The sequence below is a fragment of the Belonocnema kinseyi genome, chromosome 4, assembly GCF_010883055.1.
Source record: "Belonocnema kinseyi isolate 2016_QV_RU_SX_M_011 chromosome 4, B_treatae_v1, whole genome shotgun sequence".
Classification (NCBI taxonomy): Eukaryota; Metazoa; Arthropoda; class Insecta; order Hymenoptera; family Cynipidae; genus Belonocnema; species Belonocnema kinseyi.
This window is the reverse complement of record NC_046660.1, coordinates 31491543-31505162: the sequence shown is the minus strand read 5'-3', so window position 1 is coordinate 31505162 and position 13620 is coordinate 31491543. Positions and strand designations below refer to the sequence as shown.

The 13620-nt window shown below is 26.9% G+C and overlaps 1 protein-coding gene across 4 annotated transcripts in view; it reads left to right on the top strand.

The window, feature by feature from the left end:
• Positions 1-13620, top strand: part of LOC117171316 (myotubularin-related protein 14) — a 36291-nt gene that overhangs the window by 6948 nt on the left and 15723 nt on the right. For all 4 annotated transcript variants that reach the window (XM_033358506.1, XM_033358504.1, XM_033358505.1 and 1 more), the window contains 3 exons: positions 491-1089; positions 5390-5709; positions 12918-13461. In XM_033358506.1, coding sequence (XP_033214397.1) covers positions 491-1089; positions 5390-5709; positions 12918-13461 — 1463 coding nt within the window. The remainder of the gene's footprint in view (positions 1-490; positions 1090-5389; positions 5710-12917; positions 13462-13620) is intronic.

The window sequence follows — 13620 nt, the reverse complement described above, 5'->3', positions numbered from 1 at the left end:
CTGAGTCCAATTCATTTTTTATCTCATATGGAGTTAAACCCTTTAAATGAAAATGTTTGATTACCGCTCTGAACTCGTTTTTTTACATTTTTCTTAACGAACCATTTTTTTTTTCAATTGGTTATAAAAACACGTATACTCAGAAGATGTGGACTATGACTGCACCATATATCTAGTCGGGAGTGGTGCTGACTGAAAACAGATGATTTGGAGCGATTCGCGCGCCATCTGTTGGTCATTCTAAGGACTTATTGAACTACCCTCGTATACAAACGTTCTTTAGTGCTTTTTATTTAATCTGTCAAATTTTAAACACGATATCTCAATCCGTGTGGACACAGTGAACACCAAAAAAATGCTTATATCCGGAGACTCGTTTGGTCACGTGGTCACGAAGAGCATGCCCTTAAAATATAATTGTTCAGGGAAATTTTGAAAATGAAGTTTTGCGAGCACACTGTAAAATGAAAATAATATCTTTTCATTGCAGAGCCAGTCCATAATGCAAAGGTGTGTTTTGCTAGCTGACATGGATTACCAGCATTCTGTAATCAACAACAATGAAGGAGACTTGAGTGCTCACTACCCCAGTCATTTAATAATTCTCGAATACGAGAAGAGCAAATATCCGAATAAGTGTGATACTCCGCCGCCACCGCCACCGCCACCGCTACTGGCACGCACAACGGAAACAATTTACGAAAGTATGTGCGATCCAATTAGGTTAAAGGAATTAATAAAAAGCGCTCGATTCGCGCGATGTCGATCAAGGTTTCCACTGCCGGTTATACTCTATAAAGGGAAATACATTTGCCGGTCGTCTACCTTATCGGGCGGACCGGAAATTTATGGTCGATCTGGACTGGATTACCTTTTTGCGGGCAGTGAAACAGGAACTGGGGAAGAAGAGAGTTCCAAGGAAGACGCTGATGATGCGTGTGGCAGCGAATCCTTTGATAACGATTCCCCGGCGGTGAAGAACCAGTTTGATAAGGTTAGGAAAAAGGACATTAAGCTACTCAAAACTCTCAAAGTGGGCCACATCATAGACTTCATGGTCGAGAATAAAAAGGTCAAATTCCTTATGAAGTGAGTACTTTTGTCGATTTGTTACCTCGTTTCACTTTTATAATTAATTGAAGTTCCTTAAGGCGGGACTGGATTCTTAATTTCGGGTGTCTACTCTCACCTGAGAAACCTGCAAGTTTTATTTACCTGGAATTCTTTCGAGAGTGTACTTGAATTTAAAAAAATTGTAATATACAATTAAAGAACAATGTTTTTTCATTTGTGAAAGTAGATTTTCAATACTGGATTTTATTCTTTTGAAAATTCGTTTTTAAAAATATTTTTTATTGGCTGGATTAGGAAACCGGGAAAAACTGGGAATGACAGTGAACTCATTTTTCGACTGGAAATATTACAAATTTTTAGGGAAAAACACTGCCAGTTAAAAAAAAACCAGTTCAATTTTTCTTTTTTTCAATATTATGAATTTTGTAGAGAGCGTGCTTAATTTTTTTGAAATTGCAATATAAAATTGCTGTTTCTTGGTGTTTTATTGATGTTACTATTTGTTGAAAATTCGTTTCCTTTTGTTTGAAATTAATTTTTTTTAAATGAAAATTCAAGTATTGTAAAGTCATATTTTTTGTTAAAATAGAAGAATGAGCTTTTTTGTTAAAAATTGTTTCTTTTTTCTCTTTGCTCGAAATTTTTTTTGTTGGAAACTTAACTATTAAAGTTGAAACTTAAACTATTTTTTTGAAAATTGGTTTTTTTTTTGCCAAAAAAGTTTTATTTTTACTGAAGACGTAATTATTATTCCATCGTTTCAGTTCAAAATTCATCTCTTTGGCTGAACATTAATTTTTTAAAGTAAAAATTAAACTATCCAATTTTTGTTGTAGATATTAATTTTCTTGGCTGAAAATTAATATTTTTCTTAAAAATCGAATTATTCGAGTTAACGATTTATACTTTTATTCGGAAATTCATATATTTTATTTGAAAATTCGTATTTTTTGTAGAAATTAATCTTTTAGGTTGAAAATTTATCTTTTATGCTCAAAATAAAAGTACTTTGATAAAGCAACAAGGTCAATTTTACCTAAATACCCCCTGGATTTTAAGTATAAGAAGATAAAATAAAAATTTCTTTAAATTATTATTCAAATTCATGAACTTTAGAGTCAAATTCAAGAAATAATTAATTTTGTTTTTAGTATTACTCATACATAATTATTCAATAAATCTATGATTCTAATATTATCTTAAAAAATAAATTGTAGCATAATTTTTCAAAGTTTTCTAATTTAAACATTTAAATTGAATCACTAGAAACTGAAAAAACATTATTTTTAATAAACGCCTTGGAATGTATATATATATATTCCGAGTCAGTTGTTTAAAAAACTTCGAAATACTTGAATGGCACTATGAAAAATTGTACCTGTAAAAAACTTGAGAAATACTTCACTTAAAAATTTTCCATTTCGGATTTTAATTTTTAGGTGTTATTTTTTTACATAACGAATTTTCAAAAATTAGGAGCGTTTGAAATCTACAGTTTTGGATTTAAAAACCTTTTTAGTGGATCAAATGTGAATATGAATTATAATGTCTTTTAAAATTAAATCAGTTCAAAATTTAAGAATTTCCAGGTTTTAACGTTGAAAATTAAACTTTCATTTATAAAATATTAAAAATTTTTTTTTAAACTTCAAAATAATATATTCATATATGAAGGCTTTTATGACATTTAAAATATTGTCACATGTTTAAAACTAAATGAAAAAATTAATTCACAAATAAAATTGTTGAATTTTGATGTATATCTACTAAATATTGCACATTTATGATTCATAGAAAAAATTCAAGTAAGTCGAAAAGATATTTGGAAGGTCTGAAAAGATTCTAAATTAAATTAAAATTCGAAATGATTTCAAATAATATATAGGATATGTTTAATTTCGAAGGACGTAAACAAATTCTTAGGCCAAATTTGAATTATTTTAAAAGATGTTTAGAAGTTCTGAAAAAATTTCAAAAATAATTTCAAATTCTAATAAATCTAAAACAACATGTAGATGTTTCAACATTTTGAAATGAAATTTTGAAGCTTTTTAAGGACTTTTAAACTAATTCAAAATGAATATGATTTAACTTTTTAAGTAAGAAGTGTTTAGTTTATAATAAAAGTGTATTCGTTCAATTTTAAAAATTTTTAGCTTAACATTGCTGAAAATTATTTGCAGCTCAGTTTTTATCACTTCAAGTTGAAAATTTTGTAGCTTTAGAGTTTTAATTATTAATTTCATTAACCGTAAAAATTTTTGCGACCGGGAATTTATTTGTATGTTCAAGACTATTTTTTATTTAAATTTAAAATATTTTTTTGTGGAAGTATATATTAATTTTTTGGTGGAGAATTCATCTTTTTGGTTGATAATTCAACTATTTGGTTGAAATTTGAACTCGTTTGTTAAGAATCCTTTTTTTAAAGATTTATTATTTTAATCGAAAATTCACTTATTGGCTGTTGAAAATTAATCTTTTTAACTGAAAATTCAACTTCCAGTTGAATATTATATAGTTTTAGTATGAAATGCATCTACTTGGTGGAAAATTTATCTTTTTCAGATAAAAATTGAAGTATTTCTTGGAAAATGCGTCTGTTTGGTAGGAAATTAATCTTCTTGCTTTAAAATTCTGTTTTCTGTTAAAAATTCATCTCTTTGCTTTAAATTCTTTGACGATTTTTTTACTAAAGATTCAACTTCCACTTAAGTATTCCAGATTTTCAGTTGAAAATTCATCTAGTTAAATAATAATTGAACTATTTCGTTGAAAATTCGTTTATTTATTTTTTCAATTAATTAATTCATCTCGGGTTGAAAATAATTTTTTTAACTGCCAAATTAACAATTCCATTTTTCGTTGAACATTTGTCTTTCTTTGTTAAAGATTCATCATTTTAGATGAAAATTCATCACGTTAATTGCAAATTCGACCATTTTGATCAACATTCTTTTAAATTTGTTTTGTTTAAATGTTGATCTTTTTTTGTTAAATTCAACTGTTTTTATTTGAAAGTAAAATATTTTCTGGTTAAAATATCTATTATATTTTTCTTTGAAAATTCATCTTTTTTGTTTAAAATTCAAGTATCTGGTTGAAGGATAAACTCTTTTGCTAAAAATTCACTTTTTTAGCTTAAGATTCATCATTTTAATTGATAATTAAATTATTTTGTTCAAAATTCTATTTTTGTTTTCTGAAAACTCAATTTAACTGAAAATTTAACTATTCCATTTTTGGTTGAAAAATTATCCTTTTTTTTTTGAAAATTCAACTATTTCGTAGCAAATGAATCTTCTTACTTGAAAGTTCATCTTTTGGGTTGAAAATACATCTATTTAATTTAAGGATTTATCATTTCAGTTCAAACATTAACTTTTTAGTATAAATCAACTATTTCTGTTAAAGATTGAAAAAAGTCAACTAAATTTTTGAAAATTATTTTTTTAGCTTAAAATTTAACCATTCCAATTTTGATTGAAAATTCATAGATTTTGTTGAAAATTCCTCTTTTTTTGGTATAGACAATTAATCATCTGGGTTGGAAATTAATCGTCTTGGTTTCAAATTGTAATATTTCAGTTGAAAATTTATGATTTAATTTGAAAATGTATCGTTTTGGTTCACAACTTTACTGTTTTATTAAACATTCATATTTTCAAGTATTTTGTTGAAAATTCGTCTTTTTTGATAGAGAAATAATCTTCTTGCTTTCAAAATTTAACAATCTACTTGGCATTCATTTACCTTGTTGAAAATGCAATATTTTGACTTGAAATTTCAGGAATTTCAAGTCTTTTTTAGTTTAATTTAATATAGTATTCACATTAATTTTAATTAAAATAATATTTTTTTCCTATTTTGTGTGAAATGTTCTTATATACCTTGTTAAATATACGCTGAATTTAAAGTAGATATAAAGATAAAATATTAATTTGTTTAAATTATTATTCATATTCATGGTCTTTAGTAAAAAATTCAAGAAATTTTAAATGAAGTTTTTAGTATTATTTATTAATTTATGTATTCGATAGTGATAATATATTTAGAAATATATTGTAATATAATTTGTATATGAATAGAACTATTTTTACATATTTAGATATTTATTATTTATAATAAATTCTCAAAATCGTAAACATATTCCGAACAGATTTTTTAAAAAAATTTGAAATAATTGAATGGCTCTGTAATATGAACAATTCTACCTGGATAAATCTGGAATTTCTGTTCAGGATTTGAGTAGACACCCTGTTCCTTTAAATATTTGTTGTAAATATTAAAGATAATCGTTTATTTCCCTGTTCAGTGTCACTTCCTCGGAGAAGGTGGACAGTGTCGGGAGGTATTCCGACTTCAACATAGTCTCATTGCCATACCCAGGTTGCGAATTTTTCAAGGAGTTTCGAGAACACAATTATGCAGCCAATCACCTCGTATTCGACTGGACGCAAGCTCATGTCGATGCGAACATTGGAGTTCCCAAGGACGAGATATCCGGTCAACTGCCTGTCAATTGGGAAGAATATCGAGACTGGGATCTTCTAAAGCTCACTCAAAACTACCTGAAACTCATACTGCGATATATGAATGAAAGCGATTCCGGAATACTTATTCATTGCATTTCAGGTAATTTTTTCACAATAATTTTCAGTTAATTCAATCCATAAGATTTACAAATTTTCACCCGGGAAACCGTGAAAAAGTCGGGATTCTTGTTCATCAGGAAATGAATTTGATTGACTGAAAGGGATTTTCTGTTCGATTGTACTCAAGCCAGGGTGGTCGCTGAAACGAGAAACCGGGAAATAACAGTGTGTTTATTCAGGGTGGCCGCTGGACTGATTTTTTTTTTGGCCAGAAATTTTTCAAATTTGTAAAAGAAAAATCTGTCCACATTTGATTTCAACAGTTTTTAAATAATTAGTTAAATTGTTATGTTTTTCAATTATGCTATTATTTAGTTTACAATGCGTAATTCAAAATTTTTTTACTTTAAAAATTGTCTACTTATAATTTTTATTTTTTAGCTTACATTTTTATTATAAAATTTTTTTAATGCTTTCCTAAAGACCCGAACAAATAAAAAATAAAAGCCTATGATGTTACAATTTTGAATAAAAAACATTTTTATTTAATAAATAAATACGTTTTTTTTTAATATATCTGTACTTTAAGTAATAAAAAGCGAACAAAAACGATTTGACAAAACGATTTCAAATCAGTTCAAAATTTAAGAATTTTCGGATCTTAACGTTAAAACTGAAACGGTTTCAGTTTGACATTCTTAGTCATTAAACAAATGTGAACGTGTGACTGAAAGTTTATAAACTATTATCATCTTAAAAATAACTTCATAATAATATATTCTTAATTGAAGGATTTTATTTATTTTTAAATATTTGTTTCCGTCTAAAATATTCCATTTTTGGCCCATTCGATTTGATATTTTTAATTAAAAAAAGATGAACTATTGAATTTTAGCAATATTTGAATTTTTATTTAAGACAAGTAAATTGAAACCAAATATTTAAAAGTAACGAATCTTTAACTGAATTGTTTGACATATTTGAAAAATGCTTAATTTGTAAGTGAAATTTTAAAATTTTGATGTATAATTTACAAATGAATCTTTGTAGAAAAAATTTGAGTAATTTTAAGAGATATTTAGGAGTTTTAAAAAGATTAAAAATTAACATGCAAATTTTAGAAAGTTTTCTTTAAATTTTCTAGAATCTTTTTTTGAAAATTTTGTTCAAATCTTTGAAAAACTTTTTAAATATCCTCTTAAAATTATTTTTCAAAATGAAAAATTAATTTTAATTTTCCTATGAATCTTAAGAAAATGTGTTTATTCTTTTGAAGCTTTTCACAATTCTTGAAAATAATCTAATTTTTTTGTTTAGAATCTGGGAAAATCTACATTTTATTTTATATTAAGCTATCATTTCAAGTTTTACATTAAGTTTGAATCTTTTCAAAACTTCTACATATCTCTTAAAATTACTCAAATTTCGCCTACAAATAATAAATGTTCAATTATTACTTATACATCCAAATTGTAAAGAAATGTTCTAAAATTTGCAGGATTTTCTGAAAATTATAGAAAAAATTCAATTAATTTTGACAGATATTTAGAATTTCTGAAAAAATTTCCAAAATAATTTTAAATTTAAAACAACTTCTAGATTTCTCAAGATTTTGAAATAAAAGGTTGAAACTTTCCAAAGATGTTAAAACTATTTAAAAAGGAAATAATTAAATTTATAATTTAAGAAGTGTTGAGTTCAAAATTGTTCAATTTTTCAATATTTAATATTTCTAATTTAAGATTCCTTAAAATAATATAATTAAAAAATTTTCTAAGTTCATTGATTGATTTTTTAATTCAGAGCATTGAAAATGATAACGTGGATTTATATTTTTTTATATGGAAAAATGTTAGTACCTTTAATTTTATACGCTTTTTTGAAAATTAAACAATTTCCTAGAAAATTTAGTTTTTGTTTAAAATTCCTATTTTTGGTTTGAAAAGTCAATTGAAATTTTTTTGGATGAAAATTCAACTCTTTTTTTTTGAAAATTTTTCTTTTTTATTTAAAATTCATCTGTTGTAGTAGAATTTTCATTTTTCTTGGACAAAAATGTAACCGTTTTGTTGAAAATTTAACATTTTTTTAATAAGTCATACATTTTGGTTAAAATCTTTTGTTTGAAAGTCCTCCTGTTTGGAAGTTTGTCTTTTAGATTTTAAAATTCACCTACTTTACCAAAAATTATACCTTTCTTGGATAAAAATTCATCTATTTTTTTGGAAATTTAACAATTTTGTTTAAAAGTCATATTTTTGTTTTAAAATTCTGTTTTCTTGAAAATTTAACCATTTCGTAGAAAATTTACCTTTTGTTTAAATTTAATATTTTTGTATTGAAAAGATAACTGAAATCTATTATGGATGAAAATTAAACTAAAAAAAAGTCATTTTTTATTAAAAATTCGTTTGTCCTAGTACAAATTTCGTCTTTCTTGGATAAAAATGTAACTATTTGGTAGATAATTCAACTATTTTGTTAAAAATTCATACGTTTTGGTTAAAAAAAATTCGTTCTTTTCCATTGAAAATCCATTTTTTTCGCAGAAACTTATTTATTGTTTAAAAATTCAGATTCTGATCATGAAAAGTCGACTGAAATCGCTTTTAACAGAAAATTTAACTATTTTCTGAAAATGTAATTTCTTTATTTCCAAATTTATCTGCTTTAGCAGAAATTTAATTCTTTTTTAATGAATTTGCAACTTTTTGGTTAAAAATGATTATTCTTTGGTTGAGTATTCAACCATTTTATTTCAAAGATTTTGTTGTATCACTTTGTTCAGAAATAATTTTTTCTTGAAGATTTATATTTTAAGTTGAAAATTCATCTTTTTGGTAAACAAATTCGCTTAAGTAAAAGATAAACTACGTTCTTTAAATTTTTTTATTTTTAATCAATTTTTTAACTGAAAATCTAACTTTTCCATCTGTGAAAGATAGAGCAAATTCGATTAATTTTAAAAGATATTTAGAAGTTATGGAAAACTTTAAGAATAATTTTTAATTAAAAAAAAAATGTAAACAACATGTATATTTTTCAAGACTGAAATAACATTTTGAATCTTTTAAAGTATATCTAAACTATTTAAAATTAAAATAATGTCACCTTTATTGTAAAAATTGTTCAGTTAAAAAAATTTATCTTTCAAGTTTTAATGTTTCTAGCTTAAAATTGGTTAAAGTACTATAATTTTAAAAAATTTAATTTTTAGGTTGATTTTTCAGTTTAGAGCATTGAAAATGATAATATGGACTTCTATTTTTAGAACTGAATTTGAATCTTTGAACACTACAATTGATGAAAGTTGGAAATTCTAAATTTTTCAGTTTAAATGTATTTAATTTAAAATTGTTCTATTGAAAAGTGTTAGTACTTTCCATTTTATAGGTGTAAGTTATTGACCGTTTTATTGCAACAATTTTTAATTGAAAAACATTTAAAACTTCGATTTTAAAAGTTCCATCTTGAGCGCTTTATTTTGTAGTTCATTTTTTCATTAATTCAAATGGAAAAATGGTTAGCTTTAAAGATTAAACTTTAAAATTTAATGGACTATAAAAAATATTGGCGAACTGGGAAAAACGATGAAATGACCAGGAATTTTTCTTCTGTTGAAACGGGCACCCCGAAAAATGTAATTCAAATTTTAGTTAAAATTTTACCGTTGTATTTCAGCATAATAATAGTAATTTTCTTTTCTTCACGGAATGCTTTGAAATTATTATTGTTTATTGAAGAAAATGATTATTTTTATAGAATTTTTCAAAAATTCGATTTTTAAACTCAAATTCAAATTTCGAAGCTCAAATTAAAAATATTCTGGAATACGTATGTTCAGTTTTCAACTTACTTTTTGTCTTTCTGTTCAGCAGCAAATTCGATCCAGATATTTTAATTTGATATTTGAAGGTTGCTAGCTGAAATATGGTAGCATAAAAATTTGCTAGAATTTCGGAAGATATGGACCGACTTTTACAGGTTTTAGGATATTCTAAAAGATTTTACTGAATTTCATAAAATTCGAAAGATTTCAATGATTGTAAGGATTTTTTTAAGATCTCAAGGTATTTTAATAAATTTTTCAGAATTTCAGGAAATATCGCCAGATTTCATAGAATTTCACGATATTTTAATAATATTTAAATGTGTTTTAAAGAATTTATTCAAGAGAACTGAATTATTTGGTAGGGTTTCTAAGATTTGAAGAGATTTCAATTTTTATATTTTACCGTTAATTCTTATTAATTTATCTTGAAATATTTTAATTCATCATAATTCTTTAGAATTTTTTTAATTTACTTGAATTCTTCTAAATTTACTCAGTTCCACCTAATTTGAATTATTTAGACTTTTTTTTGGTTAAAGATTAGATTTCAATTTTTAATTGATTTCAATAATATAATGGGATTTCAAAGACTTTGAAATATTGTAGAGTCTTAATAGATTCCAAGGCATTTTCAAGAGATTTAAATAATTTTAAAGGATTTACAAGGGCTTTAAAAATTCTCAGGGATTTTAATATTTTTATGGAATTGCAAAAACTTATTCGCCAAAAGTGAGGGCTTTCGTAGCATTTCAAAGATTTAAAGAGATTTTCAAATATTTTTTACAATTCATTTGGAATTCTCCCTGAATTCTTAATCATTTATCCAGAATTCTTTTAAATTCTTCTAAATTCACTCAATTCTACTTAATTCAATGGATTTATAAACAATTTTTTTTAATCCAGCTTGAATTTTTTGAAAATCACCTTAAATTTTTAGGCATTATATCGAATTATTTCGAATTATCTTTAATTTTTTTAAACTCAGTTCAAACGTAATCCAATGTATCTAGCACAATTCAGCACCATTTTTGTTTTTTCGAATTCGTATTTTTTTCAGTTTCTTATTTTGACTTTTAATATTAGAGTTGTTGATTTCACGTAATTTTTTTTAGGGGGAATAAAGACTGCCTTTGTCGAGAAAAACTCAGAACAAGTTTAAGTTTTTCGAAATTTTCAAAAATTTGAAAGTTTTTTGTTTTTGGTCTTTTTTGAATGGTTAGGTTTTTGGAATTTTTGTTTCCTGCACAATATTGTTTATACTTCGAGTCACCTAGCTCTACCTTTCTTTTTGCTCTTGTAAGAAGTTGTGGATAAAAAAAAAGGTTTTTCAAAAATGGTGCCCGTAATTTTTGATTCTTCAAAAAACCGTTTACGGGACAAATGAGCACAAGTCTAGCACAATTTAGCACAAATTTCATTTTTTCGAAAAATTAAGTTTGCGGATCTAACTTCCGGGACATGTCGTTCTGTGATATCGCAATCTTTAATTTTGATTTTCTCGGAACCGGATAAGTTTTTTGGAATAAAACATTTTTTTATTCTTATTCAGCATCTTCATATTTCAGGAGTAAGTTTTTATTTTTGAAAAAAATTTAAAATTGAACTTTTAATCGCTTTCCAGAAGCGTTACAGTTCTCGCATGGAGCAGTAAATTTTCCAAAAGAATTATACCTCTGAGTGCAGTTTCCACACTTAAAATCGCAGAATTTCCTGAGGAAAAATTTTTTTTTTAGGAAACGCGAGAAAATTTGGAAAATGTTCAAAATTAACAAGAAGAGAATTTTTTTTCATAAAATCGAATTTTCGTATTTTTCTTGCTTACAACAACAGATACGATTAAATGTTAAGAAAATCATTTGCACAATTAAAAAAGTTCCACAAAAATTTCTCTGCTCGTTCATAATATCTTGTACCGTTTTCGAGAAAAAAATTAATATTTCTTTCGGGAAACTGCAGTTGTAGCAGTTTCAAAATCAGGGCACGCTAGTCTTTTGTCATTTACATTTATTCTTCGAGTTTTACCCATTATTGTAAATCTAAATTCGCATAGATATTAAGTTATCACAGAATGATAGAAGAAAATGAACAGACATTTTTCAATTTCAATTGCTTATTTATATATAAAATTGAAGAAAAAAAAAGTTGAAGGACCAGAAACATGAGAAATTTCTATGAAAAGGGGCAAACCCCACCTTTTCTATTTCTTAAAAATATTGTTTACAAATTTTTCTTTGTATTAAAAATATATAAGTTTTATGTGAACTAAGCCACTTTTGTGGTCAAGAGAAGTTTTTTATAAATATTGATTTTTTTTTTAACTTTGCGAACTATTTTATTAAGAATTTTTCGTATCTGTTGTAAGCAAGAAAAATATGAAAATTCGATTTTATGATAAAATATTCTCCTAGACTTTTAGTATTTTCAGAAAAACCGCCACCATTTTGTTAATTTTTAACATTTACCAAATTTTCTCGTGGATTCCGAAAGAAGGCGATAAACTCTACCAGAATGTAAAAAGAAAAATTTGGCATTTATTAGAAAACAAAGAAAGAAGTTCAAATACACATGACTTCCTGAACTTTTTTTCTTCAAAAATTGCGAAAATACATATCGCCAAATTTCCTCTAAAAAGCAACATATTTTATCCCCGAGAAATTTTGCGACTTCAAGTGTAATACCCGCCTGATTTGAAATGGATCCGATCATTATAATGCTGACTTATTGCATATCAATAAAAAAAAATCAAAACGCAAAAGTAAAAAAAGTGCAAAAAGAAAAATTGACATTGAGAAAAGCGGGATATAACGGGAAATTCAAAATCATTCACCTGACAGACACTCTACTTCAGTGGTCGGCACGCTCTTGCCCAGGGCAGGACCTGCGAGCTTGGCCAGACCACCCCTTTCTTCAGAGGTTCTTTCTTAGAAAATTGGAAAAAAATGTGAGATTAAAATATTCGTCATTTTGTAATCAGTGACTTCAAAGTAATATATTTGGAATCTGCCTATTTTTCCGATTCCAAAGACATGTAATTTGTCTACAATGGCTGAAAATTGGAGAAGTATTTAGTATTAAATTGAGTGTAAAGCTGATGTTTCTTGATATTAAACTTCTTCAAATTTCTATCTTTCTAGGCAAGTAATATATCATTGGAATCGGAAAAAGTCGTAGGTGCTGATAATGCTATTTTCAAATCGCTAGTTGAAAAATTAAAAGTTGACAAATTTCCTTACTTTGACATAACTGTGGACAAAAGACCCTTGCTGGAGTAAACTCACTCACACTAAGGTACATGAATAGACCAAAAATTAGTAGAAAAAATGAAGTCAGGTGGAGCCTGACCATACCTGAAAATTAAGCAAAAAGTTTGCCGACCACTGCTCTACTTAATATCGATCCCTTTCTTCATTTTCTAGGCTGGGATCGCACTCCATTGTTTATTTCATTATTGAGACTAAGTCTCTGGGCAGACGGTGCAATTCACACATCCTTGAACGCCTACCAAGTCCTCTATTTTACGATAGCCTACGACTGGATGCTGTTTGGTCACGATTTGAAAGATCGAATGAACAAGGGGGAGGAGATATTCTTCTTCTGCTTCTTCTTCCTGAAGCACATCCACGACGAAGAGTTCAGCGTCCACTCGAGGGAATACAGAAAACGTAATTCTGTGGTCTGTCACGATCTCGACTCGCATCTTCGAGACGAAGATTACAGTATGCATACGCCAAACATCAAAAGCAGACACTCTGTTCTGCGTAACGATAGTGACTCGCATCTCGACAACGTGATGTTTGATGGCGAGTCTGTAGTTGCTCTAAGCTCCGTTAGTTCAAATCTAAGCCTCAACAGTTGGTGCAGTTCCGTTAGTCAGAACAGTCGCGATAGTCAGGACAACAATCCACCTTCGGTCTTTCACTGTAATTCCCAGGAGAGTCAGGAAGAGACTCATACTAATGGGTAAGTTACCGATTTCTAGTTTTATTTGATGAAGGATTTTTTTTTAAACCCTTAAGAGCATGTGACACAGCTAAATACCTATATTATCGACCTCACTTTTTCGGTTCACTGAATGTTTTTTTGAACCTAAGAACTTTTTTTGTAAATAAAATATCGAGC